Here is a 22427-nt window from a genome sequence, read left to right as displayed (position 1 = left end):
CAACCTTTCATACCTCTCCAATTTGGGACTAGGTATCCCAAACCACCTTTTATCCTTCATTTGGTCCTTGTCTCTCCTTCCGGTTAAAATAAATGAAGGATAAAAGACAGTTATCTCTGTGTAGGTGGTCAGAAGAAACATGTCCAGGCTTATCACCAGCGAGCAAAGGTAGCAGGTAAGTAATTTATGATACTTAGAGCTAATGATGTCACACATCATAGTCATAAGCAGACTCTGGGATTGTTGGAAAAAAAATTGGTTATAAAAAGAAAAAACCTCAATTCCCACCTTGACCATTTCTCAGAACATCCTCTACAAGGATGTACCGTCACTGTCCTTCAACTCATGATAAATGCTGAGTTCCACTGGAGATCACTCTGCAGAAAAGCTTTATCCAGCCCAGTGCCAATGGGGCAAAGGGACTTTGCAGATTAGCAAAGTCTCAGGCCTTAAAAGACCAGAGGTGTGTAAAAGACTTCCATCTAAAGATCTGTCTGCTCTGGACACTTTCAGCCTGTCAAAGGCAGGGGCTATCACAAGTGCCACAGCCCTGGCTATGGGAAGAGTTGGTAAAAGGCTTTACACTCGACCTGCGTGGTATCTACCTGGGAGGCGGGTAATAATGAGAAACCCAACCTCATTATTTTGCTCTTCCAAGCCAAGCTCTCAAGTTAACACTGCAGTCGCTCCAATGATGTGGGTACTCCCCACACAGGACTAGAGCCAGGTGCACCAGAAGGTGGGCTTTCTCTGAAGAAGACAATTGCCAACTAAGGAATCAAATTAAGGATCACCTCCACAATTATTTCCCACAAAAAGATTCTGTGACATAGCACAATCCATGACAGATTTTCACATTTGAGATCTCCCTTATTAATAGCTTTTCACTATTGCGGGATAAAGTGAGACAGGCAGTGCCCATTAGCCAGGACAACTTGCTGACCACTTCTCCTGCCTTTGCGTTTTTAAACCACTGTGTATGTTCACATCAACAGTCTTCCCGTTTCTGATTTAGTCGTCCCTAACTCACAGATTAGATCTGTTTTGCCAGGTAACCTGAGAAACCATGGTCCTTGGAACAAGACTCTGATCTTGACTCGCAGACGAGCTCAAGTGCTAATTGTGACCAAAACCGCTGCAGGAAACCAACTCAAAATTTCTTGTTGCTATTCTACATTGGGACAGTTTGTCCCAGGGTGGGGGCTGCAGTTCCTTAGTGAGGTCAGAGGTCCCGAGATGTGCCCTGCGGGCCACAAAAGCGTCTCCTCACTCTGCCTCCAACCTCCTCACACAGGGTCCTGCCCACACGGCCAAAGAGCATGGCAATTTTAAGGCAAAGGACAACCTGCTTGCATCACTGATGTTGTGACACACACCGTCCTCATCGAGATGCCTGGAAGTAGGCGTGCTGGAGAGCACACTGTAGCCTCCCCACCATCTGACATCTGGTATTTCCACACTGGATGGCTTCACCACTGAGTCCCAGTTGTGTTTCCCATGGCAGCCCTGCCTCATTCTCAGGCCAGAGAGGAGAGACAGCCAAGCTAACCCACTTCCCACTCTGGAGATATTTCAACATTTCCAAAAAAAAGTGGAACAACTCCGAATGTCTGCGAGTCTCACGAATGTTCCTCAGGGATACAGAGTGGGTACTTTTCCTGTAAGGACCCCACTTATCTACCTAGTTCACAGATCTTTTATCGAAGCTCATTTCTAAGGTTGAGCCATCCCAAAAACAGAATAGAGAGACATCTTTTTAAATACAGCAGAACTTCTGTAAGATGACCAGCAGGGGACTGAAAGAAACTGGTCCACACACAGAGGTGGTCACCATAAGGACTGGGCCCCCTGCACTGGCACGTATGTGGGGTGCACATCCGGTCTGTGAAATTTAAGCCAACTGAAGGAGATGGTCAGCTCTGGAGGTTCTACTGTAATTTCTAGTTCATGACAAAAGACAGAAATGATTTCTTTGTATTAATTCTGTAACTGATTGCTAAGAGCAACAATTCTTTTCTGTTTGTCCCCAAGCCTTAGTACCTGGGCCTTAATAATTACTTATTTATTTTATGAATTATTCATATTTATTATATGAATAGGTTACTATTGCTATATGAATGAAACATATGCATGGTATCCATATGTAATACAAATGTGTGTGCACATTTATAGATATATATGTAAAACTCAACTGTGAGGTTTGATTATAGCTTTATGTGCACTGAACACAATATATGAAAGGCATATTGTCCTATATATGCCAACTTCGATCTAGAAATGTATAAATCAGATTCATTTCCCTGAGACATGTACAGAGCTTTGCAGAAAGACTGTTTATCAAGCTGTATGTGACAAGCCCATGTTTAGGCTTTTTAATGGCTCCTCCGTCTGTCAGTCTGTTCATCTGCTCTCAGGTTCTCCCACTGTACGGCTTTCTGAGCTCACCCTCAGCTGAAGTCTAAATGGATCTAGGCTACTAACGTGTGCAAGATTGGAAGCCCCACCGCTGGCACCCCACAGAGAAGCTGCTAGAGAGAGGCAGCCCTCAATGTCTGATCCAGCTCTTGGGGGACACGTGTGACTTCCAGTGCAGACAGTGAGTGGGCAGCGGCTCGCACCTGTGCCCCCGAACACCCACTGCCCACGCCATAGCAGTGCTGAGCTCCCGCAAGGCTGACTCACACCTGCCCACTGTACCGAGGTGAGGGAGAAAGGGCTCCAAAGGGGTTCCCATCTTGCGTGATGTTCTTTTAAACCATGATCTTTCCCCATTAAAGGTGATGCTACCACTTCCTACACCAAACCACTGCATCATGTCTCACCTCCATCTGCTTTTGCTAATTCCATTTTCGTCAGGCCAGTTTTCCACCTTGGAATACTTTAGGGATAGAACTGTGCCCTCAAAACTTAGGCAATAAAAACTTTTTTTTTGAAAACCATTATCCCAATATTTTATAAATTATCCAAGAAGCTTATCTCACTTTGTAGAATAAGGTGGTAGTAAAGAAAGATATTTTTCAGCCTGCTCTGTTTCCATAGGAATATTTAATAATAGAATCAATAATAAAAGATAACATTTATTATACTGTTATCTGCAGATACAGAGAGGAACAATGTTTTTATCTGCTCCCACAACAAGCTCTGATGCCAGACAGGTAGAGGCCTTGCCCACACTTCAGTGGACATCAGCTGGGCGGGTCCTTCAGTTCCACTCTGACCCTGCCTGGAGAGAACATGAGTTCCCAGAGTGGAGGGCTCAGTCCCGTGGGCAGTCCCCAGACAGACCCAACGGCACCTATTTCTCTGCCCATGGGCTATAACTAGGGTTTTATTAATTTGCTAGGAAGGCTCATGAATCACTCACATTTACTGGTTCACTGTAAAGCATGTAATTATGAGGATGTAGCCAGTGACCAGGGAGAAGTACGGGGAGGGGCACAAGCTTCCAGCCCTCGCCAAGAGCACTGCCCCCCAGGAAGCCTCACCTGTCCATCAGTCTTTTCAGATTTCCATAAATGAGCCATTACTTAGTCATGAATGCCAAAATCAATGGTCACAGGTGATCAACTGGCCTTCAGCCCCTCTGCCCTCCCTAGAGGTTGGGGGTGGAGCTGAAAGTCTCAACCCCTTAATCCTGCCTCGGTCTTTCCAATGGCCAGCCCAGTCCCGACGCTACCTGGGGGCCCCCAGTCAACTTATTAGCACACAAAAGACCCTTATCATTTTGGAGATTTGGGGAGTTGCCTACTGATAAACAAGAGAAGACCAAGTATTTCACAACCTCAAATCTTTGATACTCAGTCACTCATTTGGGTGCCTTAGGCGCTATCACAGGTGTGCTATCTTCCCAACAATCCCCTACAAAAATAGCTACTGTCCCTAATTTACTATCCCTAATCTACTATCCCTCAGCTGAGAAAAGTGAGATGCAGAGCGGTTAAGAAGGTTGCCCAAGGTCAAAAGGCTAGTTGCTGGTAAATCAGGGATGCGTCTCTTCTCATGCTGCTCCGGAGTTTGTATGATGCTCTTTCTAGACAGAGCAGTGCGAGTGTTAATTTTTCAGTATACTATAAATTCCAATAATAAACTATTATTGAAATTATTCCTGCTTTCACATGGTCATGTAACAGAATACAAAATAAAAGAACAATTCTAACTGCCTGCATATTTTCTAACCTAGAATGAGTGCCCAATACATAAACTTATTGAACACATTTGAAATGCCAGAGGCAAAATACTAGTATTCTGCACTTTGCATTCATGTGAATTCTTAGCTGCATGTGTTTTATTTTCACTGACATTAAAAAAAAAAAAGCCTTTGGTTACAAATTTGGCTCCTAGCCTAAAACGATGCTCAAAGGTATGTGTGTTTAAAATAAACCATCCAGTCAACAGAAAAATAAATTATCTCATAATATATTAATGAACAATAACCTTCTCATGAAAGAAGAGAAAATGTCTGTGGTCATCAAGAAATAATTGAAAAGCATTAATCATAGAATTTTAAAAGAAAGTTTTAAAAGCCTAAATTCCAGAATAAAGAAATACAATGTTATTTTCAAGTATTAGGGAAGGCAAAATCTAATTATTATCCAGGCGCCCAGTGGCTATTTGGTCAGACTTGCTTTAACAATGGATGAAAATCATCTGGTGTTAGCACCATATGCACAGCAAAAAAAAAAAGTTTGCTAAGGATGAGCTCCAGTGAGAGGTGAGTGGAGACCCTGCTGTCGGACACTGTGCCAGCCCCAGGGGACAGTACTGATCCTGGACCAGGTCTGTGTATTTATCCAAAATGAATCTCAGCTGCTAACCTTACTGTGGATGGTATTTCTTCCCATCAGTGACCCATTTTCCTGCTTTGGCAAGTTTATCTTCATTTTATAGGCCATTTCCTGACCAAAATTTAGGAGTTATTTTAAACCACTAACCCTGATGGTCTAATCTCCAGGAAATGGGTTTGGTGGTCATAAAATAGAAAACAGAAGTTCCTCATCAGGGAGCTGAGGGCCAGGCCTAGAGAAGGGGTCAGGGAGAGCTGAGGGACTAGGCCTGGAGAAGGGGGTCAGGGGGAGCCTAAGGCTGGGGGTCCAGCACCATCCAGGACCCAGCATTGCCCACGGTCCAGCACCGCCCAGGGTCTAGTACCCTAGGCCTGGTCCGGTTCTGCTGGTGCTCAACAGATGTGTGCCTTGAAATTTGCCACTAAAGATGGCAAAACTCTGACTTAAAGTGGATCAGTGAGGAGAAACTTCAGGTCCCAACTCCAGAAGAGAAGGGACCAGAGATGGTCAGCCCCACTTCCCATCAGCCATGCCTTCTGCAAATTAATTCATGAGCGAACACTTCCTGCAGGCCAGGGGACCGTCTCCCTCCCCTCCCCCATCTGACCTTCCCAATTGCACCAAGAAGCTGGAACTGGAATTGTTGGCAGTAACAGTCACTAACAAGAGAAAAATCTTGGTGAGAAAAAACCACGCCAACCAGGAGGGTGGTTTTACACACAGGGGTTCAGCTTCCATCTGAGCACAAAGTGTCATCTGCGTTTCTGCGTGCATCCACCTAGTGAAAGGCAGGCAAGGGATGGACCTGTAGGCTGGGACTGGTAGCACCAGCCTGTCCCGTTAGGAATGCAGACCCTCAGGTGCACCCTCACCTCCTGAGTCAGAAACTCAGGTCTGTCAAGCTGATGTGAGCCCACATTTGACACCTGCTGGTGTGGGTGAAACGTACATGGTCCTCTCTAGCCCCAAGAAGTCCTGACAGTATCACGCCTTTTCTGTCCTTTGGCCTTTAACAGACGGCACCAAGCCTGGCACAAGGCAATTGTGTGCGCTCACTTAATTCTCAGATGTGTTCTCTGGGGCAGGCACTGCTGCCACACTTGCCTTCCCAAGGGAGAAGACCAGGCCCCTGTGCTGGCCTATAGCACCTGCCACCCCCTGTACAGCATGAGTGGCCCTGCACTGTCTCCTCTGTAGATGTTTTTAACACGGTCAATTGTCTCCAAACAGCTTCTTAGACAAGCAGACTTTTCTTTTGCCAGGACCCTTCAGTCTGATTGTAGCAAGTATGTGGCTCACAACTCCATAATAATTCTATGAAATTAAAATGTTATTGTAATCTTTACAAAGCTTTTGAAATACAATGTTGGGGTATATGGCACATCTCTTGCGGATGGGACACAAATATAAGTAGGACCGACTTAACAAATGTAGAGTCAAATTAACTTTGTGCCATCAAATTAACCTGAAACAACAATAAAAATAAAAAGTTGGGCACAGTGGCTCACACCTATAATCCTAGCACTCTGGAAGGCCGAGGTGGGTGGATCACCTGAGCTCAGGAGTTCGAGACCACCCTGAGCAAGAGTGAAACCCCCATCTCTACTAAAAATAGAAAAAAAAAAACTAGGTGGGCATTGTGATGGGTGTCTGTAGTCCGAGCTACTTGGGAGGCTGAGGCAGGAGGATCACTTGAGCTTAAGAGTTTGAGGTTGCTGTGAGCTATGACACTACAGCACTCTACAGAGGGCAACAAAATGAGACTCTGTCTCAAAAGAAAAGAAAAAAAACTTAAATATAACTAAAATTAAAGCTAATTAGGAAAAATAGTTGCTTCTATTTAAATATGAAATTTTAAAGCTGATGCTCTCAGATGACATAAAAAATATTCTGGTTATGTAAAAGGATAATTGGATTTTAAAATACATTCTCATCTGTATTACCAAAACAGGCTTTTTACACTACAAAAACAACATACATAAAAATAAAATAGAGACGTAGGTAAATCTTCTACTGATTACACCTTAATATTATTTTTTAATAAAAATAAAGAAAAAATACCATAACAGTTATTACCAGGTTTATTTGTAACACCCTACAGATAATAAGAAAATAGAAAGGAAATAACTACTGGCTTAATAAATTCAAAAATCTCCTCTATGCTAACTGTGAGTGTTAGGTGAGATTTACCTTTTAAGAACGAAGACACACATTGTTAACTGTCACTATGTTCTGAATCTTCATCATCTCTAGGTGTGGGAATGGCTGCTGGGAAAAGTTTGTGAAAATAGTTTTTGAACCGTTGAGTTACAATTAGGAAACAGTGTGTTTTGTTTTTCATAAAGGAATAACTTTATTTTCTGAAGCAGAAAGTTAACAAAATTTTTAAAGAATTTTAATTATTGCCAAGCTCGGTGGCTCACACCTGTAATCCAAGCACTTTGGAGGCTGAGGCAGGTGGATTGCCTGAGCTCACAAGTTTGACACCAATCTGAGCAAGAGTGAGACCCCATCTCTAATAATATAGCTGAGTGCTGTAGCGGGCACCTGTAGCCCCAGCTACCTGGGAGGCTGAGGCAAGAGAATTGTTTGAACCCAAGAGTTTGAGGATGCTGTGAGTTAAGATGCCATGGCACTCTACCACGGGTGACCAAGTGAGACTCTGTTTCCAAAAAAAAAGAACTTTAATTATCCAATAAGGCATACCATGTCTCCACATATCTCGCTGACCTGGACAATGTTTGAGTCAGCTACACTCTAGGAGTGAGCATTCAAATAGCCTCCCCAGTTGTCAGTGGATTTGGTGAAATGGAAATGGAGCAGCTGACATCCAAGAGGGTGCTCCCAGCTCCCAGCTCCCAGCCAGTGTCTCTTGCTGTAAGACACACTGACGGTGAATCTAGACATGTACCACATTTGCTAATAAACAACAGTAATCCTACAACTCTGAACAAAGTATCAACTCCAAGAGCCAAAGAAGAAGGGAGGTCAGATCCTTCTCCTTTATCAAGTAAGAGAGACAAGCAGCAGATGGAGTGGTGTGGAAAATTTGACTGCAGTGTCTGATTTGGACACTTGGTGTTTGTCGTGTACCTTACCACAAATCAAGTGAGCTTTAAAACTCAGATAAAATAAAATGTTTTTATAGCATACAGATTAAAAACCAAATCTAGCAAAGCTTCCACAAAGAGTTATTACTAAATCACAGAATAAACTATTTACATAGGAAGTTCAGCATTGTGTATATTTCCAAGTCGTGTTTAGTCTGTGCTGGGATATCTACTCCAAATTCCAAAGTCAAGGGAACACCTTTTGTGGCGTTATTTTTTGTGTCTCTAGTGACAACACAGGAGCTGGCAGTGTGTAGCTCATGATTTTCCTCCTAAGTGTCGAGCATTCTCCCAGACATTGTGGGGGTGTCTTAAAGCGAAGATAGACCCTCAAGGACCTTGTAATTCACAGGGCTGTTGGAACTGGCACACACAAACAATGCCTTACGCAGCCCCGTGGCAGTGACCATAGCCAAGGTGTCTCTCAGTGTGGACTTCACATGCACAACTTAGGCACTGTTACTACCTCATCTTATGTGTTAGGGAGGCGAGACTCAAAGAGATTACCTGGCTACCAAGTGGCAGAATAAGAACTGAAACCTGGGCTGGATTGTTTCTGACAATATTGTGCATCAGAATTCTGATTTCAGAGGAGATTGCACGGCAAGAGTGCAAGCTAGTTTTAAGAAAGTCTGTGGGCTCACATCGAGTCAGGGGAAGGAGCGAGGACACTGCAGGTGTGGGCACACACCCCAGAGCTTCAAGTGGCTTCTGGGACTAGAGACTGGTCCTTCCTGACATTTCCAAGGCTGCACGTCCAAAAAGGGCCAGATAAATTCAACAGAGTCACATCCTGAAGCATCAAAGAGGGGGAGGTCATTCCCAGATCCTGAGCAGAGCAGGTGTGTGGCTACGAAGGAGACGTCAGAAGACCAGCAGCCTCTCAAGGGCAGGAGAAGTGAGCAGCAGAGAACCAGAGCTAAAAGGCGGCAGGGTGCAAGGAAAGGAGACCTGGGGTGGGATCAGAGCCACGGGAAGAAAAAGCTGAGGGTGCTGCTGGGAAGCTCCAGGAACGAAGGCAGAGGCTTTGTGCCTGGCAGATGTGAAAGGGGAGCCCTGAAGTCATGGGCTCCAGGAGGGCAGAGTTGGGCCGGCTAGTGGACCTTACTGAAAGACAAAATTCACGGTGTGCCACAGAGAGATGTCCCATGGGCTGACAAGGAGTCAGACCACAGATGCTCCAGTGGGGAGGGCAGAGAACGACAGGGAGGAAGAGAAGCTCCAAGGGGCCTGAAAGGGGGGAGAAGAAACAGCACAGTAATGAAATAAAACTAGGATAGACTCGGCCCCGACTCAGGGTCAGCACAAGGGAGGGGAAACAAGGACAGAACCGGGTCACTGTGTCCCAGACTACAGAAGCATTAGCCCAAAGTCACTCTTACAGTGTTACATGCCTCAAAAGAAGCCTGGTTTGTATCCCACTCCATTGTATGCATAAGAATGGGAGGAATACGTCCTTTGTATTGTTCTGTAGTTGACATTTTTTAGTGGCTGTTGAAGAATGGCAGGAAGAACAATGCCCTAATGATATCATTTGAGGCTTTCCATTGTGCTTCAGCTTACTCTAACCCCAGAACTCAGAATATCAAATCTGCTTGCGAGACATTTTAATGAGGTTAATCCTTTTTCAATGTCGGGAACAATTGTTATAATAAACATGGGCCAATTCATCAAAACAAGTATTATGATTTACTCACTTCTTGAGGCCCTCTGGGGCCTGAAAGGATTTGCTTTTGGGTGTCACTTATGGGCTCCATTTGTCTGCACAATCTTCACCAGCTCTTAACTTAATAACTGAACTTGCTATGAGCACTCTTACCTGTTCTCAGAAAGCTGCCAACAGACTTGTTAATGAATAATGTAGGGTTTTGTGAATTCCCTCCTGGCTTTGCCCGAATGAGGGTAGGTTTTCTGGGTCAGTTCCTAAAGGCAGTCCTGCCCAGAGTCAGTCAGCCATGCTGCAGCTTTGCAAATATCCCCAACATACCTGCCACCTCCAAGAAAAGGGACAGGACCACATGCTGATCCTCAGGTGGGGCTGGAGCTTATTCTGATCACTGTTCCCCCTAAACCTTGCCCCAATTCCTTTCTACCCTCTAAAATCAAACAAAGCTCAGCTAGCAAGATTGTTAATAAGAGAAACAATGACATCTTGGGATCACAAAGGAGAGAACTTTAGGGTTATCTGGCAATGCAAAGACCCCTAGACTTGACAAAAGGCAGGTAGAATTGTCATGCCTCCTGTATAGAACATACCGTAAGGTGCGTGTGAAACTAACATGCTGGCTTTACAGTCCCCATTTCCTCCTCATATTTCAGAGGTGGAATGTCCTCTCGGAAGTGGTCTCTGAGTTCCCCAACGCCATGTTACTCATAAATGTGGCATCACCAACTCTAGCTGCGTCTATGTCTTTCTCAGCGTTTCCCACCAGACTGTGACCTTCCTGGGGACATGTGGGTGTCACTCCCTTGCAGGGGGCATGCCACAAAGGAGAACTCCAGGTGCAGACGGAAGAAACAAATGGGTCCAAGTGAAGAAAGAGATGATCTGCCAGGGAAACTGAGGCATGGGGTTCAGCGAGATCCCCAAATCATTTCCTTAAAAGCAGACATAAAATTTAGAATCCTCTTTCCCCTCAGGCACACTCTGTGTGTGTGTGACCAATTCCTTCCACTGGTAATTCTTTCTAAACTTTTACATACCCAGTTCATGTCCACTGCATCTTCTGCCTGGCCTCAGAAGTGCTTCCCTGGGACCAGGACCAATTGCATTTGTAAAGAACTTGAACATTTGGAATATTCCTGCACCAATATCACTCTGGAGATACCACTCAATGTGACTCTGGTTGGCACTAAACAGAAGTCACTTTTCTCATGTAAATGCATTTCCAGAAGGTGGTGTTTGCACTCACATGGGAATTAAGTCTCACTCAGCCTGAGCTCTAGGTCATTGGGTACTAGGAGTGGTGACTAAGAGCCAGGGGGTGGCAGGGCTGCTGGGCAGGCACACTTAGGGGAAAGGTCACATTTCTGATCCTGAGAAATCAGTTTTTAAGAAGCATCACAGAGAACCAGGGGAGGGGAGTTTGAGGGCTAGTGAAGCAAAGAGCCCTCCAGCCCACCCAATACTGGTGCATGACCAGGACCAGAGGGTGCTCATGATCCTAAAACTGCCGGCACATGTCTAGCCCAGCCCTGCACCCGGTGCCTTTTCTTTTTTCTTTTCTTTTCTTTTTTTTTGCATAGGAAAGAAAAGTTGAGGAGGGCAGTGGGGCAAAAGTAGGGGAAGGTTCAGTATGGAGTGAAATCAATGGTTTAGAAAATCCATCCACTACTAGATAAAGAGGTTTTCATGCAGAAGAAATAAGTGCAGTTCTGTGCCTGGCACACAGTAGGTGGTGCTGGGATGCAGGGGTGCAGGTGAAGTGTGATTCCAGGGATCCAGTGGGGTGGCTGGCTGAGTCCTTCACTCTGGCTTCTGAATTAGGGCCTGATTCCCCTTCAGCCTCTCATCATTCAAACTATACTTCTAAGTTATGTTTTGCTTGGGTCAATATTGGAGTTATTTGGTGCTTTGGTATACCCAGCAGCTAGCTGATCTTGGAAGGAGGTAAGCAAAAATGTTGTTGATGGTAGGAAAAGTGAGCCAGATTTTAAAATGAGCCACATATGATTTTTAAATAAATTGTCCTGTATACCAATAAGACTTACGCACAGTGATCCCCTTTCTGTGACTAAGCCCAGGGAGATACAGTACAATGGTAACAGGTCACTGGTGCTGGAAGGGCACCCAGATGCAGGATTTCTTAGAACATTTTGTGGCATCTTGAGGGAAAAGCAAAGCCAGTGGCTAGGAATGTCATTGGACTTTAGACCATAATTACAGTGAAGTAAAAAGTAATCTCCAACTCAACACTAATGAGTTTGATTTCCCTGGTAAGGACAGGAGTTTGCACAAGTTTGCATAAGTGACCGGCTCATTTTCTTTAAAGTCCTGAATATTCTTAGAATTAGCTTTGCTTTGCTAACATTATCAATCAGAGAATCCAAACCCCAAAGGAGGTCCCCATCACCTAAGGGACAACTTTCTGATCTACCTTGCACACTCCTTGCTTAACAGTCTCACCTTGGAAGGGTTCAGTCTCCTGCTCAATATTTCTAGACCAAAATAAAGTATTCTCAAGCCTGTTCTTTTTAAAGTATTTTGTCATCATTACTCAAGGGTGTTTAAATAACTGGCCGTGGGGCTTGCAGATGCTGGGCTGGCTAGGAGAGACAACCCCAAGTTAATTGCTGATGTAATCACTAGTCCTTTTAACATCCAATGGGCGCCTGCCATCAGGGCGGCGAAGTTATACCAGTTTGTCCCGGCATGGAACAGTTAATAGCTGACAGACACTGTGAGGCTGGAGCTGGTGAACACTACTCTTCGGGAGAAGTAAAACTTTTTTTTTAAAGAGGAAAATGAAAAGCAAGACTAATCAACAGTAAAAAAGACTAAGTGTGGGAAGTTTGGCAAGTAGCAGAAATTATTTTTAAGCATTTGAGAGGGAAAAAAGGCAAAATTGTGTCTAAAAGCCACACCTTTTTGGCCTTTGAAAGTGCAGGGCTATGCCACCAAGTCACAGCTGAAGTCTTTATTCTCTCCAGAGGAAAGAAAATAAGGGAAGAACAGCACTCCATCCGGGCCAGTCGGCACTGGAAACCCCAACTCCTGCAAACCGACCTCCCGGATTCTTTCTGGGCAGGCACACACGAGAGGAAATGAGAACTAGAAAAACAATTTGCGCGTGGAACAATGAACCCAGGTTTCGCTTTGGTTTCACACTCAGATATCAATGTGGTCGTAATTTTTAAAAAATGTATTTATAAAAGACAGTGGGGTCGAGGATGGTGGCTTCTTTAAGCCGGACGTACACAGGAGCCCCACTCTGTTGTCCAGCGTGCTTCAGGCAGCAGAGAAGTCGTGGGAAAGCAGAGATACAGCTGTTTCCAGGCAAAGGGCCCAAAGCTGCTCAGCCACCAGTCTCCAAACAACGAGAAACACGCCCAAAGCGAGTCCCAGACACATGTGTGTGGGACTCCAAGCAGCGTGGGTGCGCGGGTCCAACTCTCCAGCCCACCACTCACTCGCGCACCCGGGGCAGGTGAAGGCGCCCAGCCACTGAGCCTCCCCGTGATGCGGGTTCAAATCCCGCCGACTCCCAGGGACCCTCACCCACCACGGGGCTCGCTAAGCTTCTCCTCCTTTCCCTGGCACGAAGAAGTCTCTAACTCCCCCTTAGCCAGACCATAACAAAGGAGGCTCCGTAATGGATGCGCGATAGCAGCCCACAGCGAGCACCAGCCCGGAGAGTGCACCTGGCTGTGCCACGCGCGACCCCGAGGGACAGGTGGGCGTCTCCGGGCGTGGGACAAAGGGGCCACTCGGGGCGCCCGGGGCTCGGGCCGGGACACCGGGGAGCGGAGCCGGCAGGGGACTCACCTTCGCAGCGGCCCGGCTGCGCTCCTCGTGGAGCAGGAGGGCGGCGGGCAGCAGCAGCAGCCAGACGCCGAGCCGAGGCCCCATGGTGGCGCGCCCGGGGCGGCAAGGGACGGCGGAGAGCCGCGGGGGGCTGCGGCCGGTGGCGCGGGAGCCGCGGCGGGAGGCTCACAGCTCAGCTCACTCTCGAAAGGCCGGGGCGTGAGCACTGCGCACCGTCCCGGGCGCGGCGGCTCCAAGCGGAGACCTGAGCCCGGCCGCCCGAGCTCCCCAATTTGTTGGCGCTGCCCCTCCCCTCGGCGGGAGCGGGCGGCGTCTCAAAGGGGAGGACCCTGCGGCGGCGGGGAAAGGGCGGCGGGAGCGCGCAGCCCGGGGATTGCCGCCGCCGTGCGCGGGGACGCCAGGGCTCCGCGTTTTGCAACCGGGGACTTCAGCGCCCCGATTGCGGCGCCGCGGTGCTCGCCGACCCGGGCCGAGGACCAAGAGGGGCTCCGGGGCCCCCAAGGCCGGAGCCCACGAGGCCGGCCGCACTGCTGGTGCGCCGCGGGCGGCAGCTTCTGGAAGGGCTGATTCGCGCGGGCAGCAGCCCCTAAAGCCGAGCCCCGAGGTGAGAGCGACCCCCGGGCAGCGCCGAGACCCGGGCCCAGGGCAGGGACTCCGGGGACCCTGCGCGAGCCGGGGCTACGCGCTCTTCTAGTTGAGAACAGTAGGCGGCGGATGGGAAAAGGGGGTCGAGTTCCCTCGGCTGAGCAGCCGCAACCGCGGCCTAAAGGATGGCTCCCCTCTTTCCGTCAGGTCGTGGGATGCCCTCTGGTTACCCCTGCAAGGAAGTGAGGGCGCACCGCGCTGTCCCCGCGTGTCGCAGAGACCCGCGGCGAAGATGCGCTACATCCCCACCCCCTCGCTAATCCCGCTTTGTCTCTGCCTCCAGGCTGAGGGGGACCGACGGGCGCCGAGAGTGGACGGACCGCGAGCATGGGAAGAGACCAGTGCGCCGCGTCCGGCCCTGCCCTGCCACGGTAAGCGACTTTCCGCTCTGTCCCCGTGGACCCCGCGCGGGAGGGCCCTTCCTTTAACTTTCAGGAATTGACAAGCCGGGGCCTGCGAGCTCACCTCGCTGTTCCTCCCTCTCCCACCCAGGTGGCTGCTGCTGACGGTGACAGCGGGGGTCCTGGCCCAGAGCGTCTTGGCGGTAAGTCCTTGCTATGGCTCTACGCGCTCGGATTCCCGCCCAAGAGTGGTTGGGACTCTAGAGTGGCCTTTGAGATGGCCCTTCGCCCGTGCCACCCGTGCGTGTGCGTGCGCGTGTTTCCCCCCCGCCTAGGTTCTAAGCAGGGAACAACTCCGATTTCCCTTCCTGTGGCTTGCTCAGTTTGGGCTCCTAGCCCAGCTGATAATCTAAACGCTGCCCGAGGCGTCCTTTTCCTTCGCTGGAGCAAAGCTACAGCCTCCGCAGCGGGGAAGGACGCCTGGGACCAGGGTAGGAAAAGTCTTTGTGGAACTGCGAGCTGTGTCCAGCCACTGCCATTGGCAGAGAGAATTTTGGTTTTTAAACGGGAGGCTCCGCGGGGGCAATGGGCGGGTCGAGGAGGAGCTCAGGACAGCCTCACGCCCTTCAGCCACCACTGGAACAATGGAAGAAACCCCGTGTCTTCTCCTACGGCCTGGTCTGGCCCGTTTGCTCAGTGCTGGACCTTGAAGGCGCCCAGCCAGTGTGGCCTCTGCGCTGGGGATCGCGTGTGTTTTGTTGAAATAGCCGGAGCCGTCTTTATGGAGCTCTATGGAAGTGGGGAATGCAACAGGTTTGGTGGGTCTCCTGGGTTGAGGACTGATGTTTAAACAAGGACTCAAAACTGGGGAGACCCTCAGGCGTCCTCACGCCTCCTCTGTTGGAGTGTCTGATAGGACACAGTGGCCAACTGGCCAGGTGGGCACCGCTCGCAGTCCCCTCCCACCTCAGGTCCCATCCTGCTGGAGCACACACAGGAACAAGGGGAAGATGTGAGCACTTTCCTCTAAATTCTGTTATATTTGCATCATTCCATCCTGATGTAAAGCAAACAAGGTTTTACCAGCACTGAGTGAGGAAAAGCCACTCTCTGGGGAAAGACCCACTTCAACTCTGCTGTTCTGTGCTTTCTGCTCCAGTTCAGGGCCCAGATTGGGAAATAAGAGGCTGCGCCCAGAGCATTCCAGGCCAAAGTTTCCTAAAAGTTCAGGTCTATTTATCCTTCCAGTCCCAGTACTGACTTAGGAAGATCCATGTCCAGGTGGTTGGGCCAACCCAAAGGCTCTGGAATGTTACAGTAAGGCCTGTATTACTGACAAGGCGTGGCCCAGGTTTGTGGACCACTAGCGACACACACCAAGGAGGAGACCCCTGGCAGCTCCGCCGTGTGTCTGAGCATGTGGGCTGGTTGTGTTGGTGCCCACACCGCTTTCTCCTGGGCCCAGGAATTCTCCTCTAGACTGGTCCTAAACTAGTGTAAAGGGCTTCATGGTACAAGGCCTAGATACTCAGCTCTGCCCTAAACTCATATGTCCCAAGCTTTGGTTTCCCTCCGTGGAACAAACACGCATTCCTCAGTGCGACAGGGCCCTCGAGGCCTCTGCCATGGAGCATGGCCTCCAGAAGTCTTCGTGCTGCAAACTCACGCTGAGTCTGCTTGGCTCTGAGATCCTCAGATGAGCTGAGAGCATTCATTGCCCAACAAGGTTCTCAGAGGACAGTCCTTGGACCACCTCAAGCTGAATCACTGGAAAAGGCTTATTCCAAATTCAGGCCTCTGGTCCACAGCCCAAGCCTCTGGGCCCTACTAGGTCAGTCTTTCTGGGTAGAGCCTGGGAATCTGCATTTCCCTGTGATGCCAAAGTTTGGGGAAAAGTGAGCTAGAATATTAAGTTGAGAGGCAGTTGAGTATTCCTGACAGTTTACTTTATTTCTCTGGGCTTTACATTCTAAATCTATGAATAAAAATAGATAAATATTATAATCATTTTATGAGAGACATTAGTATGTGTTGTTAGGAGACCTGCAGATTGTTGTATGCAAGGGACTGACTGCGCTTCTACTTATTAACTTTTTATTAACCACTGGCTTTTATAGCTGTTACTCATGCAATAATGGCTTGGTCCTTAACTAGACTGGTTAAAGTCAGCCCCTGTATTCTGTGGCCCTGCTCCAAAACCCTGTCTTAGTGCCCGTCTGTGTCAGGACTGTCCCAGGTGGGTCAGTTCAGCAGAAAGGGATTCTGCTTGTGACTCAGGGTGTTGCAGCAGAAGCAGTTGATGGTGGCTACAAAGAGAGGGGGCAGTCACGTAATGAGCACTTCCTCTTTGCCGTTTGGGGTGCATTAGAGCATCTGTGCCTCAGAAGGTCGGCCACTGTCATCACCTCCTTTTATAAGGGAAAAGGAAAAAGGCATAAAGAGTTCAAATAATGTGCCCAGGGTCTCTGTCTTTGTAACTAGCCCAGTGGGGTGGAGCCCACCACTCTCTCTACCAGATCTCCAAGTCAGCAGGGAGAGTGCCCAGTCTCCTGGGGGTGGGTGCTTCTCCCTTGTCTGGACTTGGGCCAAGAGAGTATAGCCCAGGCAGTGACTCCCAGGAAGGGGAATTTCCCCTTTTTCCTCCTCTGCCAAAGGCCAGGAGCACAGAGCAAGGGAGAGCATGACAATCAGGTGTCCGTGGGGGAAAGGAAGCAGACCTCCCCACGCCCACCTAGCACCCTGGCCACAGGGCTCTGCGTGGACCACTCGGGGGAGCTCCATTTAGGTTGCCTTCTGTGAGGTGCCCTGGCTTGATTACAGTGCCAGCAGGCCGTGCATGCATGCAAAACGCCCATCCCTCGTGCAGTGTGGCACAGGGTTCCCAACCCAGGCATTGCCAGCTGCCTGGGTGCTATTTTCCTCTGTGGGGTAACTGATGGCCTGCTGCCTAAGGGGACCCCCTAGCTGCTGGGTGCTAGCCCCCCATAACCAGCATGTTAATGATCGTGTCCATAGGGCATGGGACTATGGGATGAATGGGCTCTCAGCACACCACTGCTGCCAGGGGGTGTCCGCCAGAGTCTGTAAGGGATGGTTCCCGCTGCTGCACATTGTAACCTTTGTGGTGACTTCAAAGTACTTGCTGCAGTCCCTCTAAGTATCGTTACTTATCTCAAGGGGCAGGGCAGCAACCTTGAAGATCTAAGAGACCCCATCCTGCCTGATGCTGGGAGGAAGAGAATTCCCAAGAACAAAGGCCTTCTCTGAGATCAAATGCGTGGCAGACTGAAGGCCACCTAAGGACCTCAGCTGGAGGGCAGGGCCAAGCCAGGAGCCCTCAAAGCACAGGTGCCACACTGGTGCCTTAGGAGGTCCAGAGCTCCCGCTGCCTCTGTACCAGCTGGGTTTCCAAGAGGCCTTGTAGGGCACCAGTCACTGGAGAATTCACTTGACTCTCCTGCAGGCCACTGCTGTTTGTCCTCCCCCCAGAAGCAGCTAGGGTAGCAAGTGCTTTCCATAGTTTGGCATGACTGGGGACAGATGTGTGGTGCTACAGTGCTCCCAGAGCTCTGTGCCAGATCAAGGGTGGTCCTTGCCCCAGTCCCCTGGGGCTGTACCCTCTACAGAAGGGGAAATGACAGGGGGCTGCCTCCCATCTCCCTGGGCAGCTTATATGCCTCGGCCACAGATAATAATGGCTGGCATTTGCCATCAACATTCTAGAACTAAAGTGGGAGGAAGAGTGGGTGAGAGAGTGCAGGGAGGGAGAGGACAGGCTCTGGTACCATCCGGTGGGTGCATTTAGAACCAGAGAGACAGTGTGAAATTCAAGGGAAGAGTTCTAGCACTGAAAGCAAAGATTTTTCTAAAATACACATAGTAAAACATAAAAGGATTATCTGTGATTTTGGAGAAAAAGAAAGAAAATCATAGAGAAAGTCCTAGGGAAAACCTAAGTGCAATGGAGACTAAACTTTTTAGCGCTGTGTTTGATGACGTAATGAAGAGGTCACCACCTAGGAGGTGGCTGGGGAATTTCTCAGTCTTTTCATCTGAGGAAGAGTATTTCTCTCTCATTGGAGGGTTTAGAGAATGCTTGGAAATGGGCCTCTTGCTCATTGTCCACTGATGTTTGTTGGTGTTACCCTCACCGCTCAAGGTGGCAGGTGAGGTCCGGGACTTGCTGATTGGGCATGAGAGGGGACAAAGCCCAGACCCAGCCTGGCTATGAAGGGACTGACTGATTCAGGCACAGTCGCTTACCAGATTAGCCTCTGGAGCCATAACAGGAAGCTTGAAGGGCTGGTGGTGCAGACCGCAGCCATGCTCAGGTGACCAGGGGCCAGGTGGGTTGAGAGGCACCTCTGAGGGCCTGCAGGTGGCTGTGGAGGAGCCTGTGGAATCCTGGCAGTGAGAAGCTCCAGATGCACTTAAAAACAGACACACATTTTCATGGTGTTGAGAAGCTTCTGGAATCCAGTATATGAGTGGTACTTCATGGTACAGATGTGAGGAAGGGCAGGGTCACTGGAGAATTACCTTCTTGCTGTTCCCCTAGGGTATTTCCCCTTCAGTGGGTGAGAACATCTCAGGACAGGTGATGGCCTAAATGACACACTAATTTCTTCAATTGCTCTGAAGGGACTACAATTTTTATTTTTATTATCATGAAAGAAGAAGGTGGTATCGAGTCTCAGGTAGACTGAGTCTCTCTAGCCTTGCTGATATGGCCAGAGAGGGACGCTGAGCCCCTCCGGTCTCCCGAGCTGCTGGCAGGTCCTGCTCTTTTTCTGTGCACTGACCAAGGCTGAGTGCACCGTGGTATCCTGGGCAGCTCCTGTCGCAGAAAGATGATGCAATGCTAGTGGAAGAGCTGGTGACATTCTGAGCCTACAGATCAGTGTGCAAATGTTAATTTCTTAACTTGGCAAGGTAATAGATAATGTGGACATGAGATGTCACATGTGGGGAGGAAGGTGTCAGGCAGTGTCCTTGTGTGCTTTACAGGACAGGAGCCCCTTCGCACCTGCCTACAAACCCCATACACAGCAGGGACAAGCAGGTGGCAGGTGCCCAGTGTCGGCTCCCTGCACTACGGATTATGCCATTATGGCAGATCCTGGAGTTTGCAGCCTCCCAGTGGCCACAGCTCTGCATCAGTTAGGGCTGCAGGGCCAAGAACAAGGACGGCTGGTGGCCAGTGGCTGCTGCTTGCACATTTGCCTGTCACCACCCTGCCACTGAGAACCAGAAACAAGTGTCAGGAATGCAGCTGCCTGTGCCCTGGGCCCGGCCAGTTCTGTCCTGTCACACCCCATCTGCACATGGTGGCTTAGGCCCCTGGGAGATGAAGGACACACTGTCCCTTTCCTATCAGGGTGCCTGTGTGGCCCATGTCAGAATGCCTGTACCCACCCCTTGGGCCCAGGTAGGACCTCTGTCCTTTGGAAGTGAAACTTATTTAAGAGACTAACTAAAGCACCCTCTCCAGCTGACAGGGCTCTCAGTCATCATTAGGCACCGAGGATTTTGAGGCATCACTGTAGCTCCTGTAGACATCAGGCTTCTCTCTTCACCCATCATCCACTTTTTTACCCAGAAATACATCTTCCTCAGCTGTCATTGTTGTTACCAGCATCCAGGTTCGGGGCCTCTGGCCTCTTCCCTCCTACAATTACTCACTGGCGGGTTTATCCTCTCCAGGCCCTGAGACGCAGTGGCCCTGGTGTCGTGTAAATGAGTGAAGATGTAGTTAGCTGGCAGTGTTCAGACAAATCTCTTGGATGAGGACTACTGTCATGGAGCAATTAATAAAAGATCTTATAGCTATGTCTATTTTCTTTTTCTCATTGTGGGTGTTTCCCCAGATTAAGCATGTCCAGCCCTGGATGGAGCTGGCGTCTGTGATGGGAATGGCAGTGGGCCCGCCTCTGAGGGGTTTGCACTTTCCCTGGGGACTGTTTCAGCCCCACCCGTCCAGTTCCTGTTTTGTAGCTTTTGTCCGGTTTCGCATGTGGTATTCAGAGAATTTGTGTCACTCGGTCACCTGGACCAGTGACCTGGCACCTGGTAGAGATGACCTAGCAATGTTTTTCCAGGAGTTGTGTATTTTGGGTTTGTGACTGTGGAGCAAGGGGCCCTGTGAAACCCAGCAAAGCTTCTCCTGGGGGATGAGATAGAGAGTGGGTGTCTGTAGGGGACAGGACGCCGATGAGAATAGGCTATGCGATGGCTCAGACTGGCATTGGAAAGGCCAGTGCGGTAAACCCAAACACTGTGGGGCCTGCCAGCCCCGGCCTTCTAGCCATCCTCTCTCCGAGTGACACCAACTCCAGGTTGGAAGGAGCGTTCCCCAGAAGAGCTTTGTGGGATCCCCTGGGCCAGACACAGGACAAAGGAAGCCCCAAAGGTGCTCCTGGCTGTGAGTCCCCAGGAGCAGATAGAAGGTCTGTTTATTGAGTGACTTGGAGCCAGGAGCTGCTCTCAGTCACTGACACCTTACAGATGGTAAACTGAGGTACACACAGGTCAGGTCACATGGGAAGGTGAATAGGGGTGAAGTTGGGAGTAAAACTAGGACTTGCTGAATCTGAAACCTCTGCTGTAACCACTGTGCTAAGTGGATTAATCCCAGCCACAGAATATGTATTCAGATTTAAAATATGTATGTCATGTGTAGAAAATATATGTGCATTATCCATGTAATTGGAACATGCAGAGACAGATGATAGACGTGAGAGGGAAAAAGAGAACACCCATGTGCACACACATGTCACACAGGTTCATTTATGTGTATTCATGTACACACATACATGCACACACATAGCCCACATCCACATACGTGTACATTCACATACATACATGTGCACACATACCCCACATCCACATACGTGTACCTTCACATACATACATGCGCGCATGTACCCCACATCCACATGTGTACATTCACATACATGCATGCACACACATACCCCACATCCACATACTTGTACGTTCACATACATGCATGCACACACATACCCCACATCCACATACGTGTACCTTCACATACATACATGCACACACGTAGCCCACATTCACATATGTATACATTCACATACATACATGCACGCACATACCCCACATTGGCATACGTGTACATTCACATACATGCATGCACACAGGTAGCCCACATTCACATATGTGTACATTCACATACATACATGCATGCAGGTAGCCCACATTCACATATGTGTACATTCACATACATGCATGCACACATGTAGCCCACATTCACATGTGTACATTCACGTACTCATACATGTACACACACACACACAAACATATACACACATGGCTGTAACGTGTTCACATATACCCACATACTCGCATGCATATACTCACATGCTTATACACACATGCACGTGCACACACACACAGAGCTGGAGGGTGCTCCTGCTTTGTTCCCCTCAGTGGCTGCCTCTCGAGAGTGCTGGACACACCTGTTGTTTTAGGGCCCTCTCTGGCAAGGCTGGATTGAGACATTAAGATGACCAGTAGCCTCAGGAACTCTGGAGAATAAAGGCTAAAAGGACAGTGCTTGGAGAGGCCCTGGAGTTTGGCTAAGGAGATCTGAGAGCTGGCGGGGAGACCCCAACCCTGCAGAGGCCGCACCCAGCCAGCTCCTGTGGGAGAGCCCAGGGCGCTGAGGCCGGGCCCACTGCTGCTATGTAAGGGGACTGGGAGATGCAAACGGGGTTACTTAGGGGCAGACAAGGAGGCAGCAGGCAAATTCTTCCCTAATTGAGAGAAAGATTTGCTGAAGTCCCATGGGAAGGGAACAAGAGACCATCCTAAGATTATCCGAAGCATGCAGGGCCCTGTGGATGGTAGCAGAATGACAGCAGGGTCCACTTTTCCCTGGACTAGAGCCGGCTTCAGCACGTCAGGCTCGGCCTTCCCTGTGTGCTTCCTGCCACATTTCTCCTGAGTCCACACATGCCAGCAGGTGGACGGGGTGGCTCTTACATACTGTGCAGAGTCCACACGTGCCAGCAGGTGGACGGGGACGGCTCTTACAGAC

At 49.2% G+C, this 22427-nt stretch overlaps 2 protein-coding genes across 3 annotated transcripts in view; one reads left to right on the top strand and one right to left on the bottom strand.

The window, feature by feature from the left end:
• COL4A1 (collagen type IV alpha 1 chain) overlaps positions 1 to 13625 on the bottom strand; it is a 148261-nt gene extending 134636 nt beyond the window's left edge. The window contains exon 1 of one of the 2 annotated variants that reach the window (XM_003799995.3): positions 13380 to 13625. In XM_003799995.3, the coding sequence (XP_003800043.1) occupies positions 13380 to 13463 (84 nt within the window). In that variant the 5' untranslated portion in view covers positions 13464 to 13625. The remainder of the gene's footprint in view (positions 1 to 13379) is intronic. The other variant, XM_023519173.1, reaches the window with a different exon arrangement.
• Positions 13626 to 13760: 135 nt separating this feature from the next.
• Positions 13761 to 22427, top strand: part of COL4A2 (collagen type IV alpha 2 chain) — a 172023-nt gene continuing 163356 nt past the window's right edge. The window contains 3 exon segments of the mRNA XM_023519194.1: positions 13761 to 13983; positions 14308 to 14395; positions 14517 to 14568. Coding sequence (XP_023374962.1) covers positions 14352 to 14395; positions 14517 to 14568 — 96 coding nt within the window. The 5' untranslated portion in view covers positions 13761 to 13983; positions 14308 to 14351.

The sequence above is a fragment of the Otolemur garnettii genome, unplaced genomic scaffold, assembly GCF_000181295.1.
Source record: "Otolemur garnettii isolate 467f Iridium unplaced genomic scaffold, OtoGar3 scaffold00161, whole genome shotgun sequence".
NCBI classification, from domain to species: Eukaryota; Metazoa; Chordata; class Mammalia; order Primates; family Galagidae; genus Otolemur; species Otolemur garnettii.
The sequence above is the reverse complement of the archived record's forward strand: the minus strand, read 5'-3'. Positions and strand labels throughout refer to the sequence as shown.